Genomic DNA, 26703 nt, shown 5'->3' with positions numbered 1-26703 from the left:
ATGCCAAAGGATTCTCCTGAAAGCAGAAAGTACTTTCTTGGACATGATTCCAAAGGGTAAATATATTTATAAACTCCATGAAAAAATCATACCGCTTCCATCTGCCCAGAACATACACGCAAAGGGGTATAGCACGAAATCAGAGCACCCACTTGGCTACTGTGCTGCCACACGTGTAACCAGTTACTCGCTCATCTTCGGTAGAATAGCAGGCAGCATTTATGGCTAGGAAACAACCAGAAACAACAAAAGCAGCAGCAGCACTGTTGCTGCAAATGGACACCTGGAAATTCAGGCACACGAGGAACTAAAAGCCAGCGGGGCTGCCTGGCATCCCGTGGAGGGTCTGGCATTGCCCCCCTCAAGAGCCAGCGACTCAGCTGTTGGCTTCGGCTCTGAGGAAGAGAAAACAGATCTGAAATCTGAAATCAGAAACTTGTCACAGAGATGAAAGCTGTGGGCAACGCCCAGACATTTATAAAAGTACATGATATGTGGTGAAGGAAGCCTCATAATGGGAAGTGGCCAGTTCCTGAACCACCCCGAGCCGTGCGGATGCACCTGGGCACCTGCAGCCCCCCCGCCACCCCTAGAAGCTCTGCTGCGGTGCCTCCCAGCTGCAGCCAGCTCCCCCTGCTACCACAGCTCCTTTCTGCACTGCTGGAAGCAGCAGGAGGGCACCAGGATATTTATACCAGTTGCTGTACCCTCCTCGAGCCCCTCACACAACTGCTTCTGTCACATCTATAGGTCCAAGAGGCTACTTCGGATTTATATCAACACAAACCACAGGATAATCTATTAAATTAGTTAGACATAGGATCCTGCTCTTATCTACTAAAAAGGCATGTTTTTAATAATGTAACTACTTAACATATTTTAGCAGCGCTAAACACACATAAAAGTAAGGAGATAGCCAATGGTTTATGAAAGTAGGAACATAACACCTCAGAATTATGTATGATTTTTTTACTTCCTCTAATTATCTTTGTAATACAATAGAAAGCGCAGCTTTCACTCCTTAGCAAATCTATTATGTGAATGATTTTGAAGAAGCTACTTAGTGTCCAGGTAAAGTCTAAAGTTCTGCGGGTAAAACTTAAAGGAGATACTCCATCAATAACGAAGTCTAGGAGCAGGACAATTCTAGTGCATAGTTGTGTTTTTTTTTTTTTTCATTTTGTTTTTTTTCATGTTTTGATACCTCCACCCTATGACAGCACCAGTACCTGGCACACTAGCAAGATCATCTGAAAAAAGCCAACAACCTGAAGGCAAATAACACTGTTACAGTCTCAAGTATTCAACCCTGAAAGGGATGTCCCTGCAGCCCTTATCCCAATCAAACATATCACACGCCCTTATCACAATCAAACTATACAGAAGGAACCAGCATCAAAAAAGGACACCTGAACCTGAAGCTGCCTAGCTTCGTTCTTCGTTGTATAAGATGAATCCAGGAAGCTCCTGATCTGAAGCTATCTAATTTAAGGCTGCTAATTCTTAGACAACATTATGTACCCAGCAGATCCATACCTCAGAGCCATGAAATGGAGCAGAACCCTCCCTTTTTTTTTTTTTTTTTTTAATATAAATTTCGCTGGTGGAAAAATGCCACTGAACAGTATAAAAGAAGTACTGTGCTAAAACTTTTAAAGCTGTCAAATCAAAATATGCCAAAGCATAATAAAACCACTAGATTTTAATCAAAATTCTTTTAAATCAAGCCTTAGTTAATTGGAGAGCACCAACTGTGCACTTTGCTGGTGCAAAAGCAGATGCATTTTGTAAATGACAGATCTGGAAAAAATTGAAGAGCAAAAGGTATATATGCATTAGCTGTAAGCTCTAGATGTCTTAGAGATGAAAGTCCACAGCAATATCAGAATATAAAAATATATCTAAGTGACAACCAGAATGACAAAATGTTTCAATTCATTATAGTGTAACACAGTCTGTGGAACAATGGTCCCTCTGTTAAGAGATATCGAGGAAAAACTCCACATAACTTTTCTGCGAAGAAGTATAAAATGCATCACAGGACAGATTTCTGTTCTCTACCCTTACCCTCCCGTGAGGACCATGACTAGTGGAAAGCTCTCGTGGTGCTTCAGGATGAAACTAAGGATCCAAGTACAAAGCATTTGGAAATGTAAGCATTATGAGACTTCAAAAACACGAATTAGACAAGTATGAGTAGATTTTTCTTGCTGACAACAATTATACTGAAGTTTTCTAAAACGCTGATGATTTAGCTTACATGGTAATAGGATAAATGCTGAGGAGTAGTCAATTTTTCTAGACAGTTGCACCAGCTTCCTAAGACAGAAAATGCACAGTATCTTCTATCCAGAGATAACAGTCTGGGTACAAGAAGAAAATGTCACTGAGCATCAGATTGCATCATTTTTTTTTTTTTTACATTGGATTTTTTTGTAGGAAAATAAGGAAAGGTGTGATTCATGTCTGTACTTCATAATAAATCACAAAAACAATCATTTGGAGAGCAACAGAACAGTCCCGATAGGCAACAAATTCTAAAAATAGCTTCTTTTCAGATTTCCCCTTCCAAATTAGAGATGTGACTATGATTTGTGATGCTAGGTAACAGGGTATGGTACCTCTCTGACCAACCAGAGGAGAAAAAAGCTCTGATTCAGAAACTTTGACTCTTCAATAATAAAACTCTACATTCTCAACAAGGTTGTTGTTGTTACCTCCAAGACCGTCCAGATAGCAGAGACCTCAAATGATAGGAAAGTAACAGGTCATTTAGGCATATATACAATGTGATATTAAAGACTTGAAGATTGGGTGCAGGATCTACATACACACAGTGACAGGAGGTGTCTTTCTTGAGCACAGACTTTATCTGAAAAAGTACTATATACTGTGACTGCGGGTTTTAAGACAGAGCAAGAAAGAATATATACGTCTGAATAAGTTTTCTGTTTCCTCACATTGGAATGACAGTGAATAAAGACGAGGAAAATTACAGCATGTGAATACTAGTGTAATTACTGAATAGTTCCCCACATAATTATGCAAAACAGATCTATCCATAAGTTAATGTAGCCATTTTCTTTTTTAAACAGAATTTTCATGCCATCCGTCAGTCACCCCAAAACACAAACCTTAGATGACTTTCAGTGCACAAAATGTACTCATTTGGTCTGTAATACAAGCAACGCATGTGAGTAGAAATAAAGGTTTAATGAAACAAAATAACATTCTCCACTAGGGAAAACACATTTTGCCCAAAGAAAAACCTAATGTAAATAAGTGGAGACTTGACTATTTGATAAATATAGCCCCAAAGGTTATATGTTTACTGAAAGAATATAAATATTGTACGTGATGTAGATTTTTCTTTATTTGACTAGAAACATTAATTGCTTTCTAAATACAATAATATTCTTTCCTTTCAAGCTGTGAGGTCTCATTTCTTTTACTGCAACACGTAACCAATTACCTAACAAAAATGTTTACATTAATCACAATGACTCTATATTTTAGCTTTTATACCACCAATTTTATTTTTGCTTAGAACTGAACTCCCTCGGGCATTCTTTCATGCCAACTGTTAATTTCTATCAGTGATAAAGTTCCCTTAAGCTTCTTTTAACATCTACTGGACATGACCTCATAAAATTTAATGCCATTCATTAACCCTAAGCACTTAACTTTACACAGTAATGTCAGGCATCTGACTTTTCAGTGCATGAGAAATCCAAGGGGGAACTGTTTGAGAGATACAAATTACCAATCATTTTATTAGTAGAAAGGATGGCAATGAACAATATTAAAGGGTGAATCGAGACTTTATGAAACATAGGGTTCTTACAATGCCTTCTAATCTACAATTATAAAACTTTTGCACAAATGGAAAAGGCTGCAACACGGCAATTTTGACTTGTCAGGGGACTAAAATTCAAAGCTGAGGCTGAATGCCAGGTTTTTAACACCATCTGAAGTGGATATAATTTGCAGTCGTGTTTTCCTTGGGTGTCCAGTAGCCTTCAGGAATGTCAAAGGGGCCCAGCTGCCAGGACCACCTCACATTTCGAAAAGCAACACAGCAGGAAGACTGGGGTTAAAAAGAAGAAGCAGATTTTTTTCAAAGTGCTTCTCACTTTCTTCCTACAAGAGCCTTGCCTAGATTTAGTTTCAAATTGGTGGCTGTTCCTCTGATTTTGGTTATGTACCAAGAAAGATTTCCAAGGGACAGCACTGTTTTTATTTTCCCTAAGATGCACAGATGGGTGATGTCTGCTTAACTCATTTAACCATATTTCCCAGTGGCTTCACACATGTTGGATAAAATGTGGAAAATTCTAGAGGTGAATGAAAAATACTTAGTAACAATTTTCTGGCTTCTCTTGGGCCATTCAAGGACATTCCTTGTGGGGTGTGGAAACTGAGTGACAGTCTGTCAAGGTCCTGAGTGCAAAAAGGCCACATTGTTAGGGGAAAAAAAAAGTGCTATATTTATTATTTCTGTTGGCTCAAGAGATATCTAGGCATCCTATGTAAAAAAGGACAGTGCTACACAGCTAGAAACATGGTCCATTGGAGCTCCAGATAGCAATCTGCTTATTCATCTCTGTTACAGAAAATCCCTTCCCTGCTGCCCCCCTTCCCATGGCTGTATGTAGGACTCATTTTTTCTTCATGTCACAGTCTGTTACAGCCTGGGTTAAGCAGTTTAATGCTGTTGGAGCATTTCTATACAAATTATACAAGGTGGCAATAAATTGCTTCATGAGAACCCACGTGAGATTTGATGCTGATGTCTCTAAGTGCTACAATTTTATTTATTTATTTTTAAGCAGCAAAAAGAGCTGGTTTTCCGAACTAAGCAGTAGCTCCTGAATTTACTGATTGGAACTGGAAAATATATTCCCCGCTACTCTATAAATCTAAACAAATGGAAGTCATTTTGCTCAAGCTTTATTTCTGCAGAAAGGTATCTCTAAGCAAAAGGCAGGTATTACAGAACTGAGGTTTTGACACGCTAACTATTGTAGTCTCTGGTACCAGCCCTATCTCAAATTTCTCAGAATGACTATTTTAGCTATAAAACATACATAACAAAAATCTAGAGTCAATACATACTTCATGCTATTGAAAATGTTTTTGCATCTTGCATGCCACTGGTCTAAGACTGCTTTAGCATAATTATATCATGATGCAACATCAGTAAGTGTGCATCAGTTGGAAAAGTTTTTATTGCCTAATAGCAGGGAATGGCAATAAAGCAGATGTACACTAGGTCACATGACAATGGCAACCAATTGGTCTGTATTTGGCAAACCAAAGTATTAATGTTTTATAAACACCAAGTATGTTACATACTTTTCTAAGAATACAGATGTAAATCTCTGCACAGCATAAACACTTGTGCTGATCAACATAAAGATACTGCTGTGATAGGTACTTTGAAGTTGTAGATAAGAGCTCAAGCTGCAAGATGCCAACAAAAATGGAAGTTTATAAAGAATCACTGCCAGACTCTTAAATGTAGTAGCACTTGTGGGACTTTCTGTAATATAAATAGTAATTACCTTCAATGCAGAATGTATTTGCAAAAATAAATATACTGGTGCATATACCAAAACTCACAACTCAATTTTCTACTTACAAAACAAACTTCAAAATTTGTGAGTTCTGAGTAAAACCAACTCTCAGCAACCTTTTGCTCCACTCCACCTAATATGTAGTGTGCAAATATGCATATATGTGCATGCATATACGCAGCCACTGCAATATACATACACAAACACTACAGTCCTAGCGTGAGGGCATCTACCCTGCAGACAATTCAATCAATCTCTCAAGTGACACCCACACGTGCCTGCACACACAAAAGCAGATGTGGCATTAAGATTTACAAAGTTATTGAAACTTTTAACAAGTAAAACGCATCTTTACTTAGCTACACCAGAATGAGGAATAAAGGGGTTTACATATGTTCCAATTCTAAACCTATCAATCAAACCCATGTTATTCCTTTGGGAGCTTATTTACATGCATATTTATCAGCCTCACATGCTAATTCCCTGCTGTTTTATGCCTGCGAGGCATGTTTATGAGTCATAATTGTTGATCTCATTTGATGTATTTCACTGAAGTAAGACATTATTCAGTTATGTGGCCTAATGTCAATGAATTACGATGACCTGATCTTCGAAATGCAACTTGCTCTTTAATTTTTATTAGAGCATAACTTATTCAGAAGAAGAAATACACTAAAATAGAAGATAACACGCTTTTGTAGTCACTTTACTTAAACATCTCATTTTTGAAACACTCCTCCCTACCTCTAGGCAAAGTTTAAGAAGTGCAATTTGTAAACACCAAATGAAAAGAATTTTTGCCTGAAATTAGTAGATATTTCTCTGAATGGGATCTTTTAGAGGTGTTTTTATTTTGTTTGAACCAGCCAAAAGACAGGCCTTTGGAGCACTGGTTTATGGTTTGAAAGAGGAAAAAAATAGACCCAACCTGAAGGCCTCAAATTGTTCTTTGCCTTAACTTCATTAAGACAGTAACGAGACATGAACTGAGGAGCAAGTGGTAAATGAGAACTACTGAAACAACTCAACATGTCCCAAAAGTGACTCACCATCTTTTATGCAAAACGGTTTCAATTCATAAACAGAAAATCACCTGAGATCACAAAGACCTGAACAGCAGAATAATTAATAAGGTGGACAAACTTTCTTGGGTTGCTTGCCCACCAAGGGCAAACCAGGTGACAAGGCAGACAGGACACTGGCAGGTGTCTGAACATGGCCGTGGTACAATTCTGCCCCCTTTGCAAAGACTCATGCCAGTCCTCCAACTCCTCAACTGATCTTTAAAGGATTAAATTACCTTTAAAAAATCAGATTAATAATATTTCTCAGTAATCATGCCTATTTTTCTAATGCAATTATAGCATGGAGGAATCAAATCAATAAACTAATTGGCTATTTTTTTTTCCTTATGCAGTGAAGACTTGCCATTATTATAAGTGTCCAAATTGGGAAACATCAAGTATCAGGAAGTGTTGACACGATTTCTGTGGCTGTAGGATCCATACTGCAAGCGGCCCCGTATGCTAGGCCAACAGATTACCATTGTACACATAATTTACTACATGATATTCAGATGTCACCACTTCCCATCTTAAGATTCAGTACTGTTTTAATGCATTTACTGTCATTTTGTTGTATATAACAAATGTAACTATCAGTTGACAATTGACTTCAGCATCCCCAAAATTATAAGTACTTCACAATTAACAGATTGTCACAGTTAATGCAATGTTTAACCCAAATTCAACTTTACATAGTAATTAAAAAAAAAAAAAGCTTAGGTATGTTCAACAGTTTCAAAGCCACTGCTCTGAGCTACAGCTTTGTCAAAGAACAGAGTAATATGCAAAAACAGAAACCTGTATTTAGACAAGTAATGCAAACGCTGGAATCCAAATGCAGGGTCATTTTTCCATAGAAATCTCAAATTTAAACCGACAGTTATGAGTAAGTATCTTTGAAATGACAGAAAACCTGCAAGCATCTTCTTAAATTTGTAATATCTAGAAGACCTTAGTATCAAAAAGATCATATTAATTCTGTGAATTCAGAATTAAATCTGTGGTTTTCATTTAAAGCTGCTTTTACGACAAAATTATCTTTCCTGCAAAAATTAAATGAATGGGAAAAAGCCACAGGCTTTATGTAGTATTTTTCCAAATCAGAAATTTACTTCTGATAGAAGTATGCCACAAAGCATCTTCTTTAAAAAAATTTATTCTCTTTAACAAGCAGTTATTCTAATAGCACAGTTACAAGGGTGTAACTTAAGTTCATGTAAATGTCAACGCGAAAAACTATCATGTCTTCATGACGAATAAATATCACAAATATGAATTTATAAAATACATTATATTTAATCATGCAGAAAATCTTTAATTTTAATTCCAGAACAGTTAAAACAAAAGTTTTGACTGGTTACAATCACAAAATCCCAAACAGAGCTAGAATCTTCCATAGTGTAAGCTCCGACTTACATCCCTTCTTTCTTTCAAATTCAAATAAGCAAAAGACTCAAACTAATCTGTAAGTGCACTATTTTTAGAATAGCAACAATTAATGCTACACAATTTTATGGCAATAAAATCTCAGTCTTAATGTAGCTGATAAAGTTGTGGCCACCTAGCTGTTGATAATTCAGAATGGGGCTTTGTATACATTTGCAAACCAGTATTTTGTTTTGTACTTCATCAAAGAGTGAACAAACACTGGGTCACAGAAGTTTGGAGGTGGCCCTGTGGCTCAGTATCCTTCTCTCTTCCATTAAGATAGCATCTGCTCTGGCCACCAGTCATCAAATCAAATTTGATGAGAATTCATCTGAGTGCAAAGTAGAAATGCCCACTAATGGACAGATTTATGTTCTATTGCTCCACCCTTTAAATATTTCAAATGAAAAGTAAACAAAAGCAACAATGCTATCTTCGAATATTATGACTAAGATACAGAACTTATACCCCCACCATACTGAAACACAAATATTTTCAAATCTAAAATATACTTTCACGCATATTATATGAGAACTCTGTTCCTTCAATTGCATTTAGCACTGAAACACTACACAGATAATTTTCCTAAGGTTAAATCATTGATTCCATTACAAATCCAATTTCTCAGAAGAAAAGAATTATCACCACCATAAAAGCTTTATCTGGATGAAGTTTGTGCCTTTTAACTTCTAGGAAGATCGTGAATAATAATTTGTAATGGGATATCAAAATTTTAGTAGATAAATTTATCATGCAGGGCTACTGTACTTTTATATTTTGGTTACATGGTCCCATATGCACTGAGGTGACTGAGATTTGTTCAATAATTTGAGAGCAGTCTTCCTATCTCATATTTCATATACTATTGCTTAGCACTCTAGTATCCAATCAGAAGCATTTAACTGCCAGCTGATTGTGCAGATTTAAGACATTTAAAAGAAGAATATTAGAGCTTTTTTTTTTTTTTTTTTTTTTTTTTTTTTAACTGGCCATTATAGTTAACATATATTAACTCTGATTTTTAACCTTCTCACATTCCATGAAATATCATAGAGACAGGTATTCTCTATGGGAGCTGCAGGGGAAACATGGATGTAGCATTGCGTTACCTGATTCACAGTTTCCATTGAGCTGTATGTCTAACCAGTTAATGACCATAGCACCTATAGTGGCATAATGCAACTGTAAAAGCAGGATGCAGTGATTACTTTAAAAATTCTCTCAAGAAGTTCCAGTATTTTGCCTTTTCTTAAGACAGGAGCCGGGAATGCTGAGATACACAACAATGACAAACAAAACCAAATCAAATCAACTTTGATAACTACTTCATCAAGCTGGAGCAGCATTCATTCATCTTGTGGAAAAATCACATTTTAATAGTAACACACACACATACAAATTTTATATATATATATATATATATATATATATATATATATACTGTGCTATGGTTTACAAAATTTAGGGAATAGTTTAATGTATTAAAAAACTTTATTTGATTACCCATAATAATGAAAAGATAACATATCTCCATGCTCCGAAATGTTTTCCATTTTACAGTTACCAAAACCACTTCTGGTTGCAATTCTTGAAGACTGACAAGTACATATTTATTATGTACTATGAGATGGTATATAAAACATGAAAAAGTTGTGGGTGTACTCTGACATGTACCAAAGTTTCTTTTTTTTTTTTTTTTCTTTTTACCCTGCCTCACAACTGGAAGCAAGAAACAAAGGATCACTAGGTCACTGAGGCAGTGCTCAACCTTGAATGATCTGGGTTCACCTCCTGGCCCTGCTGCAGACTTCTTGTATGAATTAGGCATTTCACCTGCTTCAAATTTCTGTATGCTTCTGTAAGAACATACAGTCCTATTACTATACCTATGTCAGCTACGAGAATTAATTTCTTAACTTCTTTGGTATATGACACCTTGAATAGAATTATATAAACGCAGAGATCCAAAAGAAACATCCAAAGTCCTACTTCCCTTTATAAACAGATCAAGTGACTGAGCACAAAGTGAATCGTAAACGTGTGTGATTGTCACAAATAGTAAAAATAAATCTTACTTGCTATATCCTTTTGTGTCACTTGTGCTGCAGTTAAAATGTTATAGTCACATGATTACTGATGAAGTGACCTAAACTTCTGACATAATGACAAAGCTAAATAGGGATACTTACAAATAGACAACTAAAAGATATTCCATACGCTGACAGAAGTGTTCAATCTTTTTTTTTCATGGAGTGTGTGCGTATAAAAAATTAAAAACAAAAGCCAGCACTAGTTCACTTAGGCAAAAAGGTTTAAACATCAGCTCACATAATGCATTTAAGACACCGTGTGTCTTTATCCAGTATCATTTAGAGTTGGGTTGGTTTGCTATTTTGTTGACTGGAAAGAAAGACAATTAAAGTAGAAATCCTATGCATGTTTCTCTCCCTGCAACCATTTTAGCCCTTACTTTTGTTTAGAGGCAAAGGCATTCTCCAATTATCATGTATACTTAGCCTTTTTTTTTCATTTACTGCATACCTGCTGTGTAAAATGAAGGCCAAGACTTTAAAGATCATATGCACACTGCCTCTGAGCAGACAAAATATGAGACCAAATGTTTGAAATCTGGACATTCCCAAAATTAAGGAATTCCAAGCAACTAATCCCAATTCAGTATCTTGGGTTAAATTATTGCTTCACCTAAACAATAAGGGCACTCAGGCTTGTTGCTTTTACAGTCAATTGGAACCTTGCCATTAATTTTAATAGGATCAGGATCAGGTCCCTGACTTTTTCTACATCAAAGAAAAATCTTTCACAGTCATTTTGTTATAAATAATTAAAGCTGATTAGTAATAATAAGGTACCTTAACTGAAAAGGTAAACAGAGGAGACATTTATTATCAAAGTAAGAAAGGAAAATTAAAATAACCTGCAACACTTTTTGTATGTGCAATTCATCAGGAAATGTTGTAGAAGAACAAAAACAAACGTTGGCTCATTCCAGAGGTTCTTTGTCATCATTAATGTATTCAGGTTTTCACAGCTGAATTGCTGTACTTTGAAAAGATTTTCATGAAAGGAAACTCAAATTCAACGTTTAAACAAAGCTGTCAGGTTACCAAGATTCATATTTGTTTGTATGTCCAGAAAATGTTTTCTCCTTTTTAAAAACCCTCTGGGTTAGAAGTATTATTATTCCTTTGCTCTCAATTTGTAAACAACAGAAAATAAGCTTTTGTTAAACAGCACATATTTATGTATTTGTTATTGTGAAGATGAAACTAACAGTTAGAAATATCTGCTCCAATGCGGAGGTGAAAATACCTGCTATGGATATTTTACTTCATTACTAGTTCTGTTCCTCAAATTGATACAAATGGCCTCCTTCTGTTTCTGTCTGTCTGCTTGCCTGATCAGTAGAGCTAATTGTCAGAGCTGGGGAGATGTCCTATATCTAAATAGAAGATACGCAGTTTGTAACCTGCTTAATTTGCCTTATGTCCTGGATGGCCCTCAGTATGTTGTTCATTAAGGTATCAGCTGTTTCGTTTGTAGCAGTGGCAACCTAAGCATAGGCCTATTTTTCTTTGTTAAAAGGCCAGACTGTCAATAAATAATACACATCTTAGTTATTTTAAGTGGCAAGAAACTATCTATATCTAGTATGACAGTACTTTATTCCTCTCCCCTTCTACACACCTTAGCTTTCCATGTAAAAAGAGGACAATGACAGGTGTGTGCAAGGTGGCTGAAGAATAAGGTTTATTAGTTAATAGGAAGCCTAAAATTGAAGCTTTGAAATATAGTATGGTGGTATCACTTCAGTGAAAGGAGGTCAAACACTTCACCTTCTGAAATAAGGAATTCCAGATCTTTACAAGCGTCCACATCTATGAAAGACAGGAAAGATTCTATTTATGCTGACATTTTTCTGTTATATAGAGTAATCAATTTCTAATACAATCAAATCTGTGGCAGTTAAAATCTTTCAAAATGTTTTAATGTACATTTAATCTCGGGTACAGGGGTCTGTAACATCAGCTAGCTGCATACATTTTACAGACTGCTTTGTAAATTACAGCCTTCTGTACGTAAGGACAGAAGTGAACACACACATTTGATTATTATCCTGTACCAATCATGCTGGCCTCAGCTAGAATTCTGATTTACTAGTCTTTTATTATACATACACAAGGAAAATCAAACTTGAACAGTTCAATTTTTTTAAATTAAGAGAGTCTTCCTTTCCCATATGTAGGAGATATAGCCGTTTAACATAATTTGATCATTGCACAGAACACTTAATATGTGAGGTGTTTACATGTACTAACCTTCATTATATTTTTGTATCAAGTCTGAGTAAAATATTCAAAGAATTGTTTAATTCTCATCACTGGCTTCTGTATAACTTCTAATAACAAGGTAGTTTTCATGTTATATTTCGGGTTCTTATTGAAAAGATTCTTCTGTTTTAACGCTGTTTGGGAGGTTAGTATAGTTAAAATGGGAATTTCCACTTGGTATTTTAAGCTCCAATAGCCATATCAAATTTATTTTTTTATTTTAAAATCTTCCTTCTTCATTCATCTTGCATCATTTGCTTTTATCACACATATAATATAAGCACACGTGTAAGTATACTAGGAGTCAAGATGAGAGCCAACTAGTTGAGCTTTAACCTGGATTTGGGAGAAACTAGGTAAGAAGGAAGCTGAGGGGAGACCTCATCGTGGTCTACAGCTTCCTTACAAGGGGGAGTGGAGGGGAAGGAGCCAATCTCTTCTCTTTAGTCACCAGTGATAGAACCCATGGGAATGGTGTCAACCTGAGGCAGGGGAGGTTTAGGCTAGACATCAGGAAGAGGTTCTTCACTGAGAGGGTGGTCGCGCACTGGAACAAGTCCCCCTGGATCCTCATAAGCCACAGGACTGTGCCAGCTACTCACATACACTGCCACAGCTGTTGTCATTTAAAACACTCCCTCAGCTCCTAAATACGAATTTACAGCAAGGCATTTGAACCAAAAGGCTCACATCTCACTAGTCTTTTACTTATCCGAGGACATGGTGATGCGTTACTGTCCAAGCTGAGCAGCCCAGCAGGAGCAGAGCAACCTTGGGCTCGTCTATAAGCCCTCTGGATCAATAGGCCCTAACAAAACTTGAGTTTGAGGCCTTCTACTTTAAAGCTGTTACTTGACTCATATCACTTAGGGCACACAATACGGTCTACATCTGCCTAATAACAACTCTACAGTATAGTTAAATCCTTGAATACTACAATCTTTAAAGTGCTTTAAAGATTGTTCACTTTAAAGTGAACCAAGTGCTAGATACTTTCAGCTAATTTTTAAATATATTTAAATATGCATAGTTTCGTTGCTATCTGATCACTTAATATTTTTCTAGGACAAAAAACAGAAGAGAAAATGTCCTATGGAAGAAGCTAGTGACAGGCTGAGTTAGCTCAAGACATACTGTGTTGCTCCAATAGCCTTTGTCACTACAACCCTGTTGTTGCTCATTTGAAAGCAAGATAAACAGTAGCTATTATTAATAAATGAATATTAAAATGCTTGTTAAGTTAGCATATGGTGCTTCAAGATGTAGAGAAAAAAACAACACCACAAACCTTTCTTGTTTTTATTCTTGTAATACAAATCAAACCAGAGTAAAGAAAGCTCTTCCCTCTCTAGCATACCTCCACAGTCTACACACTTGTGCCTTTAATGGAAAAGTCAAGCCCAAAATAGCCTAACGTGAATTACACTTAAGATGTGGGGAAATCGTTTGACAGCATATGGGTCCTATTAGGTCCACAAAAGGTGAACAGTGTTATTTCGTTCCCCTTTTGTTTTCTGTGTAACACTGATTTAAGCCAGGTTTCTCAAACTACCACATAAGGTATAGTCCTATATAGTAAGAATTTCTAGAAATCAGTGTCATGAGGTTAGTACCAGAACGGCAAAATTCTCAAATGAGGACCAATGGAAACACACATAAAAAGGTGAAAATGGGAAAATGAATGCTCTTTTCCCACTTCATATTTTTTCACGACAGCCTGAGAATCAAGAGGCATGCAATGGTAAGTAGGATATGGGCAACTGATCTATCTCACCTAGATTCATTTCAGTCAGACACTCCAGTAGTTACCTTTGTCCTTTCAGCTAAATCAGCCAGTGTTCTCACCACTAGCTATATTTTTTAGACAAGAAATATATCCCCCAAATCTCCAAACCCCAAACAATCAAGCCCATTAAATGTTTCCCCTTTTCTTCTATAAAGAACAAAGAATACATTACATTTTTCTGTGTGAAGTATGCTATTAAATAATAGCTTGTACACTAATTAAAGCAAATGTAATTGTGAGAACACACTGACATTGTTAAAGTAAATTACCCAATTCGTTAATAGTTTCATTTCAAGTGACCTTAATTGTATTAATTGTGATATTGAGCAAATTAAATTGAGGAGTATTAAATGCATTGTTCCAGTCTGTCCTTAGAGGATCAACTTTCCCATTACATGAATGAAATGGGAATACTACCTACTACATTCCTCAAAACTTATGTCAGAATGTGGTGAGTCCTATAACCTAGAGTAAAAAATTACTGCAGCTCAGAAACAGCTACCCTAGCTATCTTGTTTCAATGTAATATAAATCTCGAGCATTTGGAAATGAACAAAATACTTGTTAGATGCAGCACACAGTGAGAAAGCAGAAGTGCAAAGTTTCTGAAATTTCTCTTCATGTATTCAGTGTTTATAAAGTGCCTGCTGGAGACCAAAAAGATGTGATTCGTGTCAGTCTGATAAACAGCCCTATTTAAAAGAGAATCATTCAAAATTATTGTTAGAATAGAATGAACTATATCATGAACATTTTTTGAACAGAAAATGTAGTACAATAAAACCAACTTATAATTAAAAGAAAAAAAGGCATGTATACATACATGAATGTAAATGACAATACAACCAGATCCGAAAGTTATAATTGAAAGTAGAGTTTTCCTAAAAGAACTAAAATCTTACCTTTGAATTATGAGACTGCAGAAGTGTGAATTCCAGTCTCATAATTAGTACTAGTTGTTAAAAAAGAATGTATGAGTGCATATATACAAACAACATTTATTTCTCTATCTTGGAAAAAAAAAATCAGACATAAAGAAAACAATATAAGCCAAATCAACCATCGGAAAAAGAGTGAAATATTATCTTTTGTGTTTTGTGTTTTATTATTATTTTTTAATACTTTAAATATTAAAGGAGAAGAAGAAAGATCTTGACTGTTAGTTAGTAACTAACAACCTATTCTGACATCGTAAAATTGCCAACAAGCACATTCTCGTGACTCCTCATAACTCAAGATTCAAAGATCCTCAGCTGCACAAAAATTTGGATTGCTGTGACCACCCAGGTCTTTCTCTATATGACACTTACCTCATCTGCAGTGCTTTAGTTTTATTTGTTCAGCTAGATAATGGTCTTCTGCCTAGTATTTGCAACATTAAACCTTACAACTGCTCCTACTGAACCATGTCTTATTCCTCTCAGGCCACTTCTCAAAAATCTGAAGAATACAATTCAAAGTATGTTTGCCCTCCATCAGGCTAACAACCCTGTCCTAAATAAAACACGTTTGATCTCTGTAACTTCATTGAGATTGTAATGAAAGCACTGAATACTACTTGACTCAAAAAACATCTTTCTGAAATTCCATCCAATATATCCTTTCAAGCTGACAGCCAACAAATAAAACCTAGTCTACATGGTTTCCCAACCAGCTTAACAACAATCCATGTACTTCCAAGATTTCTGAGAAAGCCTTGGGAGATGATTTTGAAACTCCAACGTGACATTGTATCTCACAATTCTCCATCGAGCTTTAGTATCAGCTAAACAGTCCTCCCTGTGCATTAACAAATCTGACCATCTCTATTATTAAATACTTATTTTCAACATACTTATCAGTGACATGTCCATCTCAGTGAAGAATTCTGTAAGTTCACCTCCAAGGCAATTCTTTAAGCGTTCATAAAATAATTTGCATGTCCTGATATTCCACAATATTATACAGAGCATCTCCAACTAATGGACCATCTCTCTTGAAAACATCTATGGTACATGATACAGAATGATCGAAGATGGAACAAGATGTATCTTGCATTGTAATTGCTACAGATTTTCACCAAATAGATTCTGTATGTCACCTGAAACTTGAGTTGAAAAACATTCAGGCTTGAAATATTTTAGTGTATACACTGAAATTCAGGAACATCTTGGGATGTTCCTGTTAAAACGCTTGGGACCTGCCTGTCCCGACAATGAATTTATCCTAACTAAAGCATTAGTGTGTTTGTTCACATAAACCTTTAAAAGACTGGAAACCTTTTCTAAATTTAAGAAATGTCTGCAAGATCTTCTCTGTATTTAGGAAATGGTTGCATTTTCCCAATACTTATAGCATCCTATGGTATTTTTAAGAGGGTTTTCAGATTTTTCTTCAATGAGATAAAGGACTTTCACAATTTTCTAGTATGCTGCAGATCTACTGATAGAAAACTGGATAGGTAGAAGGAATAAAGAATATATATATATATATATATACGTATATATATACACACACATATATATTTCAATATGAATTATGTTAATTCTCCACCCAATTTATTGTTTGTTTCAAGAGTTAGATAGTTAATTTGCAAAACACCGATTGTTTCTTTATTCTAAACTTCTAACCAGGCTGGATGGACAGGAATGACTGTATACTTTGACATCCCAAGACCTAACACTGCCTAAACATATCCTTTACATAAAATTAAATATTAAAAATTCAAAGACTTATTTTGGATATATAAAGTTTCAAATTAAAATGCAGTATGTGTCTCTCAGAAAAAAAATACGAAGATGAAATGGATGCTTTATATAAAATATTTACATAGATAGCACATAAAAAATGTACCATAGTTGGTAACCTTTATGACTTGGGGAACCGTGTATTTACATATCTTTATCTTCGCATGTGCGTATGTGGTGTTGTGTATATATTTTTAACAGTTGACAGCTGTTTTAGAGCATACAGAGATGCCAAGCTGAATGAGGGTCTTGATTACTTCAAGATTAGCTATCTAAAGTTTCTATTCATTTTAAGTGTTGTTAGTGCGAAGAGTCATTAGTCACTTCCTTGTCTCATAGAACATCAGCATACATTTACATTGTTAATGAACATTTGGGGTAAATGAATTAATGGCACTTTTAAACATCAATTCAATACTAATAACTTTGTATGTCAGAAATGTTAAGGTTGGGATAAAAATGAGAAACCTTTTCAGTCAAGGTAACTAATCGCTTCTGGGCACAATAAAGGGTAAAATTAATTTACTGTGCTTTTTAACAGGGTAAAAATCTTGATTTTCCTTGAAGTAGAGTGGAGAGAATTACCAATATTTTTTAGGGAAAAAAAATTAGAAAAAGCTTATCTTTCTTGATTGGTGTAGACTAGAAGCAAGCTATATTTCCTCTGGAAAATGGTTATTTTCAGTTTCTAAAAATACATACAAAAATCCTTCCAGTTTATCAAACTAAAATCACTCCGTATCATTAAGATGTCAAATATAATAGAGGAGTAACACTGACCTGGAATCACTATTTCATCTACTCATCAGGTTTTTAAACACTTCCTCCTAGATGTTCATGTTCATTTTTTACTACCGAAAAAGCTTTGTAAAGCAATGAGGAAAAAAATGAAGAAAATTAACTCAAAGGAACTATGAAGCTTTACTAATGTATTTTGAAGTAAAATATCAGCTTCCTATAAACTGAAGTAATAAACCTGGCTAAGCAAAACTTGATGTAGCTTTATTAGTAAGCAATGGTAAACATAAGATTTATAGACAGATACACCCACACAGAATGGTTGATATGGGTGAGGGACTTAAGAAATGTGACAAAGTTGTTTCAACTCTGTAATTTAAAATAAATTTTTTATTTTGCCCTCCTGGTACATGTGTTCAATGACTGGAAAATTACAGGTAGTTAAGGTGCCATTGTGTATAACTGAGTACTTGAGGAATGTTTTCATGACAAGGATCTCAGCTTCTTGTTAAGCTTATCGCTTTCTTCGAACCAACTATACTGTCACTACTAGCAAATAAGTAGAGAAGACAAGCAACACAGACATGCATTGCATTATGCAAGCAGCTTGCTCTCACTGTTCATTAGAGTCTTCCAAATACTGCATTTAATTAATTTACTTAGGGTTATAAAGTAATTTCTACCTTTAGAGCCCATTCATACAGCTGACTTCGAATTCCAGTAATTATTTCAATGAGAACATTTTCATATTTTCTTATTTGAAGAAAGTGAGTCAAACAAGATTTGGATTTTTTTGCCTTTTTATATTTATGTAATCTTCTCTAAAATAATGCTTTGAGCTCTATCATGGTATTAAAGAAAAAAAATAAAATAAAAAAACTCTAAAAGCAAAGCAATGTAAAAGAGCCCGTGCTTCAGAAAGTAACATAGCCATGCTGCATTTCAATATTCTTATGCTGAAGTCAGTGTTTGGTTTATGATTAAAAAAGGATGACAGCGCATTAAACATTTGGCTAATGTTTCTGTCTGTAATTGAAAGTTGACTTTTTGTGGTTTTCATTAGTGTCAGAGTGCTCTACACACACTCTGTGAAATGTTCTTTAAGTTGCCCTGTTCAACTTCCTTGAGAGAATTAAACAAATTATGACAGGTACAGTTACCATGACACACTTATGTAAGGTTTCTATGTATAAAGTTTTTAAAAAATTACAAAACTCACCTTCCTCTGGTTTGTTCAAATAACTCTGCAAGGGATCAATGCCTATTTCTTGTTCCTCTGTTTGCAAAGGGTGACTAGTTTCAGACACAGAATGATACATACTGGCAAGAGTAATTTCCACCAAAGGATATTTATCTGAGGAAAAACAGAAAAACAAACACTCAGTGTTTCTTTAGCTATTTTGCAATCACACAAGTCAATATTGAAAATGCTTAAAATCTTTCCTTATTTTTCAGACAAAACATCACCATTAGATGTCGAATAGTGGAATAATGGTATTTCCATTCAAATGTTTTATTATTTGAAGTCCAAAACAATTGTTATAGTACCTCCTGACAATCACACTGCAAGTAAAATACATATATGGTTTTGAAGGACTGTGAGTTGGGATAGGAATGTCTTTCCTTCCTTTTCCAGCTTTTAGTCTGATTTTAGTCCCTTTTATTCTGATTCTAGGGAAAGTTGATGCTAGACCTTGGCAACAATGAAAGTTGTAAAGCAAAGCTGAGGTAAGACCCATCATCACCCTTCTGGACTCATGACACCTCACCCTAGAAAAAAATTCTCTTTTAACCACTTGTATTTCAGAAACCTTGGGTCAAATATGAGACAACAGGCAGAGGGATGCAAACATATGCAAAAAAGAATGAGACAATATTGATCAGTATGATTGGTGATTTCAGTTTTATTGAGATTTACATTAAGTTTCTAGAAGGGTGGTGTTAATGAAGCATTTGAAGAAACTTAATCTCCTGGTTAGTGAATATTTATAAAGAAGTTCCTCCAAAATTAAGGACAAAAGCAGAGAAAGTACGTAAATGAAAGCCCAGCAAGTGGGTGATACGGGTTCATCACTAAAGGCTGAATGGAATTCCAATCAATATCACACAAGTGAACAAGAACGATGGTAGAAGTTCATGCGAAGAATGTTTCAAGCTAATATTTGCTGCAATGAATAAGAAAATGCCAATAGAGGTAAAAAGCAGATGGTGTTATGGTCAGAGCAGCAAGACAGAGAAATGACCTTTCCAGTGCATTAACATAGTGCAAGAGTACATTTGTCAAGACTACATTTTGGTCACTGTACAGTAATTTATTAACAGCCTGAAAGAGATGGAACTATGGCAGCCAAATAGGTTTGATTTGCCCAAGCACAGTAATTAGCTACCTGTGTCTGCCATCTGAGTTTTAAGTATCACTTACTGTAACTGCTTCATTTACAGTATCTTAACTTTCTAACTCCAAGAAAATTGTATTTCCAAATAAATAGATAAAGACAAACACAAAGAGGTATGTACCAATCAGGATTGGTATATTATCAATTCAGAAATCACTTCAATTATGCTCTTCCCTTGGTTGTTACAAGGCATTGGCCATGTATGCTTAATACCTTTAGTTTATCACCAATAAATGAAAAGTGACTGGGATTCTTAAGACTTTTCTAGTTTTATATCCTATTCTTCAGCTTTATTGTCCTACTACATTATGTGAAAAATGCAATAAATAAGATACAAAGCTAGCAGGAGCACTGTTAGGCATTACCTTCAAACCAATCCACTGTGTGGGTTTTATCCCTCATTTGCTGTGGCAGTCGTGTTAGCATGATGCTGAAATGATCATACCACCTCTCCCACTACTGCTTAGCTAGAACAGACCCTCTGAAGCTCTTAGGAACAAGCAGCCAGACACTGAGGGAAGGCAGGACTACCTGCTTTTGCAGTGGTACAAGTTTATGTCAAATTATTACAATCAAATAATCATGGCCTCATAGAAACACAAACACAGCATGGCCTCAAATGATTCTTTGTACTAAGTCAAAAAAAAAAAAAAATTATGAGCACAAGTACACTTCACGTGTTTATGTGATTTATTAACCATAATCATAGAAAACACATAACTTGGAGAAAAACGTTTACCAACTTGCTAGCCACTTAAACATTTTGACGTTTACCTGCAGTCTTGTGGCTACATATTATAGACGGATGTTTGTAGCTACCTGATATTTTAAATAAACGAATGAAAAATTGAATTAAAAATGATTTTACTTTTAAAAACATTGTAGAAAGCGGTGTTTACAATTTTCTCCTTGTTGGAATTTTAGTTGCTGCTCCTGTTCTTTTTTGCTGTATCATTGTTACTAGCTTTCTTACTGACCTTTTGACTTTGTCTTTGTAAGACTTACAAGTTTATTTATACTGTCCTAGCAGAGTTTAACTTTTTATTGTTATGATCATTCAGACCGTATCTGAACAAGGCACAACTTGGATAGCCTTTCAAATTGAGAACCAGGCTCAAAACCACATTGTTGGCCTTCACAGTTTTAGCAGCCACCACTTCATTAAAACACAATGTGCTTTGGACTATTTTATTTATTTATTTATTGACTCTCCCCAAATGCCATGCCTTTACAACATATAAGAGCTACAGTTTACTTTACAGACTGTTAGAACGGTTTTAGACATCTTAAGATATTTACTTTTGATATTCACACAGTGATTTAATCAGTTATTTGTGTTTGCTTATGGATACATTTGATTAGTTTTCCAAAAAAATATCACTAACTATCAGTCTTGTCACTCCACAGTCCACACAATTTTCTTTGTGGTTTTATACTTAAGTTCTTTTCAGCTCTACTAACAAAGAACAAAGGAAACTATTAAATAATTACGATTACTCTTGGGATCTTACTCCAAGAAAGATTAATTCTTTACAGGTTTGTGGTTGATTTGTAATGGCCTATAACATATTGCTCGTATTAAATAAGATGCAAGTTAAAAGCTTTTTCAATAAGAAACAATAAAATTGTTATTAAAATCATCTAAAGTTCAATTATTAGCCTCTAAGACTTGATACTGCCTACCTCAAATCTCGGTCAAACTAGCAGTGATTCTGTTATCTATTCCTACCATTTTTCTCCAAAGACGAAGGCTTAAAAAAAACAGAGACCAGGCAACCTTCCCAGTGCTGGGAGCTCTACTATTCTTTAATATACATGCAAAAATAATTAGGGCTGCATATGAAACATTTATCTAGTTTAGGGGAATGAAAAGAGACATGAATCCAACCAAGAGGCCAAGGCATGTAAGCTCAGTGTTTGGCAATGCTCCCTAAGAGTGAGAGCAGGGCAGGGCCCAGTGCTGTATGATGTCTCCATTGAGGAGAGCTCCACAGGGCAGCTCCTCCCGGACCAACACCCCCAGTGAATGAACCCAGTGTGGTTGTCAGCACTAGGAGAGGCAGCCTGTCAGTACGTCTGTCACCTGTCAGCCCAGGTTCTCAATGGAGACATCAAAAGTCACATGAAAGATGAGCTTTAAAATTCAGAACTCCATTGGATGTGAAAAGGATGCTGCGGAGATACTGGCTTGTAACACATTGTACTCTCTGTAAATGGCCTCCTTCACAGTCATAGATAATAAAATATCCACCTTACTGGTTTCCACCTTGTAACAACCTCTTTCTGCATACCAGAGATCAAGTACCTGTTCTATTTATTATCTGCTAGCTAGAAATACAAGACAAAGGCAAAAGCCTACATGAGATCTGCTCTATCTTTAGCTGAAGCACCAATGAAGCACCAGTCATCTGGACTGGAGCTGGGCAAAACATGGCAATGTCATGTATTACGCAAATGTAAATTGACATCATTACAACCAGAAGAGTACAAAAGAGCAGAGTCATCTGTAATACATGTATGTTTATAATAAATGCTCATGTAATAAGCTGATTGTAATGAATGTTCAAATAGAAGTTGAAAAATTCAAAATAAAACCAAACTTTGTGGAGTTCTTTTAGCAGTGAGACTGTTCGCTACCACAAGAGCAAAATACAAGGCCACCCTAATATGAAAAAAATATTGTAAATTTAAAATCAGTATTTGATAAACAACATATCACAATCTGAACACAAACACTGTACTTCATTTCAAGCCATTAAGACATTCATTTACCTCTTCACTTGCAACAGATATTGAAATGCATATGGGTAACATGCATTGTTTCTAAAATAGTTACTAAATAATTTCATTTTTATTTTTTTAAAAAACACCTCTAATGTTTCCAATAATCATCAGTGTTTATATGGAACTTTAAAAATGATTTATTCAAACTATGAGCACAAAACACACCAAATCACACCTATATATTATTTACCGAAGAACATTCATATTGTTTGGGCAAAATTAGAAAATATAATCAGTCTCACAAAAAGTATTTAGAAGGTGCAACTGAATAGGTAAAACAGAAGTGGGCCATCCTGACCATTTACGATGACCATTTTCTCTGGAAAAGCTGGTGGTGAACTGAAAGGAGAGGAACTGCAGGCTGGACAAGGTCTACCCAGGTAGAACTGCATAAATTCTCATAAAGTCTCCAAACCAGCTTCCTCTGCAACCTGAAACCACTCTTAGGAAAACCAAGAAGGTACATGGCCAGGACTGCAGGATTATTTGAACAAACAAGGTACATTCCTGAAAACTTACCCCACTCTTGTTTTCTGACATCTCTGACATTGCTTCCCCAATTAAGCAAAAAGGTGAAGCTTTTAATGCTTGAAAAAAGGAAGAAGGGAATGTCCTATCTTGGAGGAAGAAACCAAGCAATGCTTTTCAATATTGGATATGCTAGGAATGAAAATTTGTGTATATCAATACCAGCAGTGATACTGGAATACAACATTTCTGAAAATTACTGACATGTAGCAAAGTATTTAAATAATACTTTGTATTCATTCCATTAGACTGTATCATCCACCTTCTCCATGTTATCTTTGGGTCTTTATTTTATGGCATATAGCAAAGTTTACCATTTTAATTACTTAAATTGATGACAAGTAGAGGAAATACTTGTTTTGCTAAGTGATAAATTAGCTGCCCTGTGAAGTCAAATTGATTAAAATGACCTGACTAAAAGCAAGTGTCTGATGTCGTAATGGTCTTATGCATGTTTTGTTAAGTTTGACAGCATCATGTTATGAGGGTTCACAATTCTGCCCCTCATTTGCAGCTTATGAAGTAATCAAGCATGTTAGCATGCAGAAGTGAGTACTCTCCAGAATGCAAAAAAAAAAAAACATTTTAAAGTAAATATGGAACTAAACATTAGAAGAATAAACATGCATTGTGTATATTTCAAGCAATGAAATACACATGACTTGCAAAAGATCTAGAAACAGTTCCAGATGCTAAGATTGCTTTTTTGGCCATATCTTTTAGGTGTTAAATGAATCCTTCTAAATGAGGGGGGAGAGGAAAAAAAAAAAAAAGTGATCCCTTCTCTGAACAGAAGGCTGAGCAGGAGACAGTGCTGAGCATGAACTCTGAAAAATGAGGACCATTTTATTCAAGTTGGATACTTTAACTAGAAGGACACATACTAACAGACATTTTTGAAACTTCTGTTCCACCCTCTAACATTCAGTGCTTTGTTCTTTGCTTTAGGAGTGACTTAGGCCACATAAACCAACTAACTCACACCACCGAGCTCTTCTGCTCTCCTTCATTTGAGTCCACTTCTTACAGACCATACAACCCTTTACAACCACTATGTCTATTTTAATACAGAAGATCTAGTGCCTGGGTTAAAAGTAGCTAGGATCAAGCCCAGCAGGGATGCTACTCAGCCACTTCTGTAGGTTGTTACCACTTCCTGCAGAAACATGCTGAACGAGGAACATTCACTAACTCTGAAGAAAGTGCACAACTTGACAGACTTTGACTAGCATAAAGCAAGTCTGTTTTCTTTTATAAAATGTATCAGATTATGTATCATTAAAATAGAATGATGCAAACATAAAAATGGACTGACATGGAAAAGCAGATTAAAATTAACATCAGCTGGGGTCCAGAACAAAACAAACAAGATCATGTCACTGATGGACAGGTTAACAGCCAGTGAGTCTGATGATCATGAAATGCAATTAATTTTGTCCCATTGAATAACATTTCCTGCATTTTAACTTCTGCCTGTCTAATCTTTAATACAAAAACAGAGTTACATTGGACTTTAAATAAGTTAATTAAGTATTAAAATCAATCATGTGAAAGTCTTAATATTTAATATTGTTAGATTGTATATCAAAGTGGTTTTATTATTTATTTACTCCAAACCTTTCCAGAATACTTCATGTGGCAACAGGGGGTCTGTATCTCACAAGATAAATGCATTTACAATGCCAAATAAATTATATATAAAAGCATTTGTCTTAATACATGTCATTCAATATTAAATATCACCCATTGGTACCACCCTGAAACCCTAATCCATTTTTACCAACCGCACATTTGTATTATTCAAATGTTGCCTATTAAATAGCTGTCTCAAGAGCCATAGTAAAAGAATACATACCTAAGAACAATTATCATAGGAGCTTTAAAGCACTGTCTACAGATTTAACCCTACAACTTTCATGTCTTAACAGTACTTAAACATGCAAAGTATGAATTCAGCGGTGAATTAAAATGTCAGGGAGAAGAAACAGTATAAATAGCCAGGGATCATGACAATGTATTCTCTTGGCAATTCACATGATAGTTAAAAACTTTTTTATGCTGCAAGTTAAAAAATAAAACAGAAAGCAAACACACAAAACTATCCTAAGTTATATTCTCTTACTTTGGAAGACATTAAATCTTCAACATATTTGTTATAAGCAAGGAACAAGTTCACACAGTTGCTAGCTTATGGTTTTCTTGAGGCTATGTGACTTTGCAAAGTACCCTAGTTTCATTAAGAAATGCTTAGAGTAAATAAATTAGAGAGGATTGAAAACCTTATGTACTGTCCACCGCTATATTCAATAACCATAGTCCCCTGCCAACTTCATTGTTTCCTAAGCTCTAAACCTATGAATTTGACATCTATTGAAAGGATGGCAACTGAAGTACAGACAGCATCAACCAACATAAATTCCCAATTTTACAGTTATATGCTCAGGTTTGGCACTATGTATCTAATACTACTACTACTAATGAATGAATAGGAGAAAATATCCAAAACCAGTTTCAATTTTACAGCAAGAACTTCCTAAATAAAACCCTACGCCCTCAACACAACATGTACTTTTTTATGCAGGTTTACGTGACAGCCCCACAATGAGGTTGTTATGAGAATGTAACTTTGTTCCAACTTTGATTTGAAACAAAAAATACCAAAAACCCACAAAGCCAACAGCTAAACACAGGCCCTAACACTGAACACTCCTCCTACCCCCAGGCATGACCTGTTCAGCAGCAGTTGTGAAAATGTTGTATTACTGTATTTTCAACAATTTAAATAGAGAAAGATTCCTCCTAGAGGTGACAGGGTGGGGGCACAGCAGGGTTTTGTTCCTCTGATGGGAGCAGTACCCTGAGGAGCAGCACAGCAGTATCAGGAGCTCTGGCATGAAGTGGAGCAGCATCTTTGAAAAGAGACGACCACTTGAGGAATTTTCTATGTCAGAATATTTATGGGACTGATGAGTAAACCCCACAGAATGTACAAATAACAGGGCTTCTGGTGAGATCCTACAGCTATGGGTGATACAATGATTTATAAAAGAATCCTTGAAGGGTAAAGAGGAGGCAGCAGGCCAATCTTGTAACATAGCAGCAGTCTGTTTACTAACAATGGTAATATAGGGAATAAACAAGAAGAACTGATAATCCTTACACATTATCAAAATTATAACTTAATTGGCATAACAAGTAAGATTTAACAAAATAAATCACATTACTAGAATTGTAATAAAGAAGAGTATTATTTGCTCAGAATGAAAATGTCAGTCAAAAGAGTGAGAGCAGTGCCTTGTAAACAGAAGTTATCTGTATTTACTTGGAT

General features: G+C 35.5%; 1 protein-coding gene across 8 annotated transcripts in view; it reads right to left on the bottom strand.

Annotated features, from left to right (window-relative positions):
• Nucleotides 1-26703, bottom strand: part of TBC1D5 (TBC1 domain family member 5) — a 317118-nt gene that overhangs the window by 170997 nt on the left and 119418 nt on the right. For all 8 annotated transcript variants that reach the window (XM_072033495.1, XM_072033494.1, XM_038173782.2 and 5 more), the window contains one exon: nucleotides 18887-19021. In XM_072033495.1, the coding sequence (XP_071889596.1) occupies nucleotides 18887-18986 (100 nt within the window). In that variant the 5' untranslated portion in view covers nucleotides 18987-19021. The remainder of the gene's footprint in view (nucleotides 1-18886; nucleotides 19022-26703) is intronic.

This window comes from Anas platyrhynchos, chromosome 2 (genome assembly GCF_047663525.1).
Source record: "Anas platyrhynchos isolate ZD024472 breed Pekin duck chromosome 2, IASCAAS_PekinDuck_T2T, whole genome shotgun sequence".
Taxonomy (NCBI): domain Eukaryota; kingdom Metazoa; phylum Chordata; class Aves; order Anseriformes; family Anatidae; genus Anas; species Anas platyrhynchos.
This window is presented reverse-complemented; position numbering and strand designations above follow the sequence as displayed.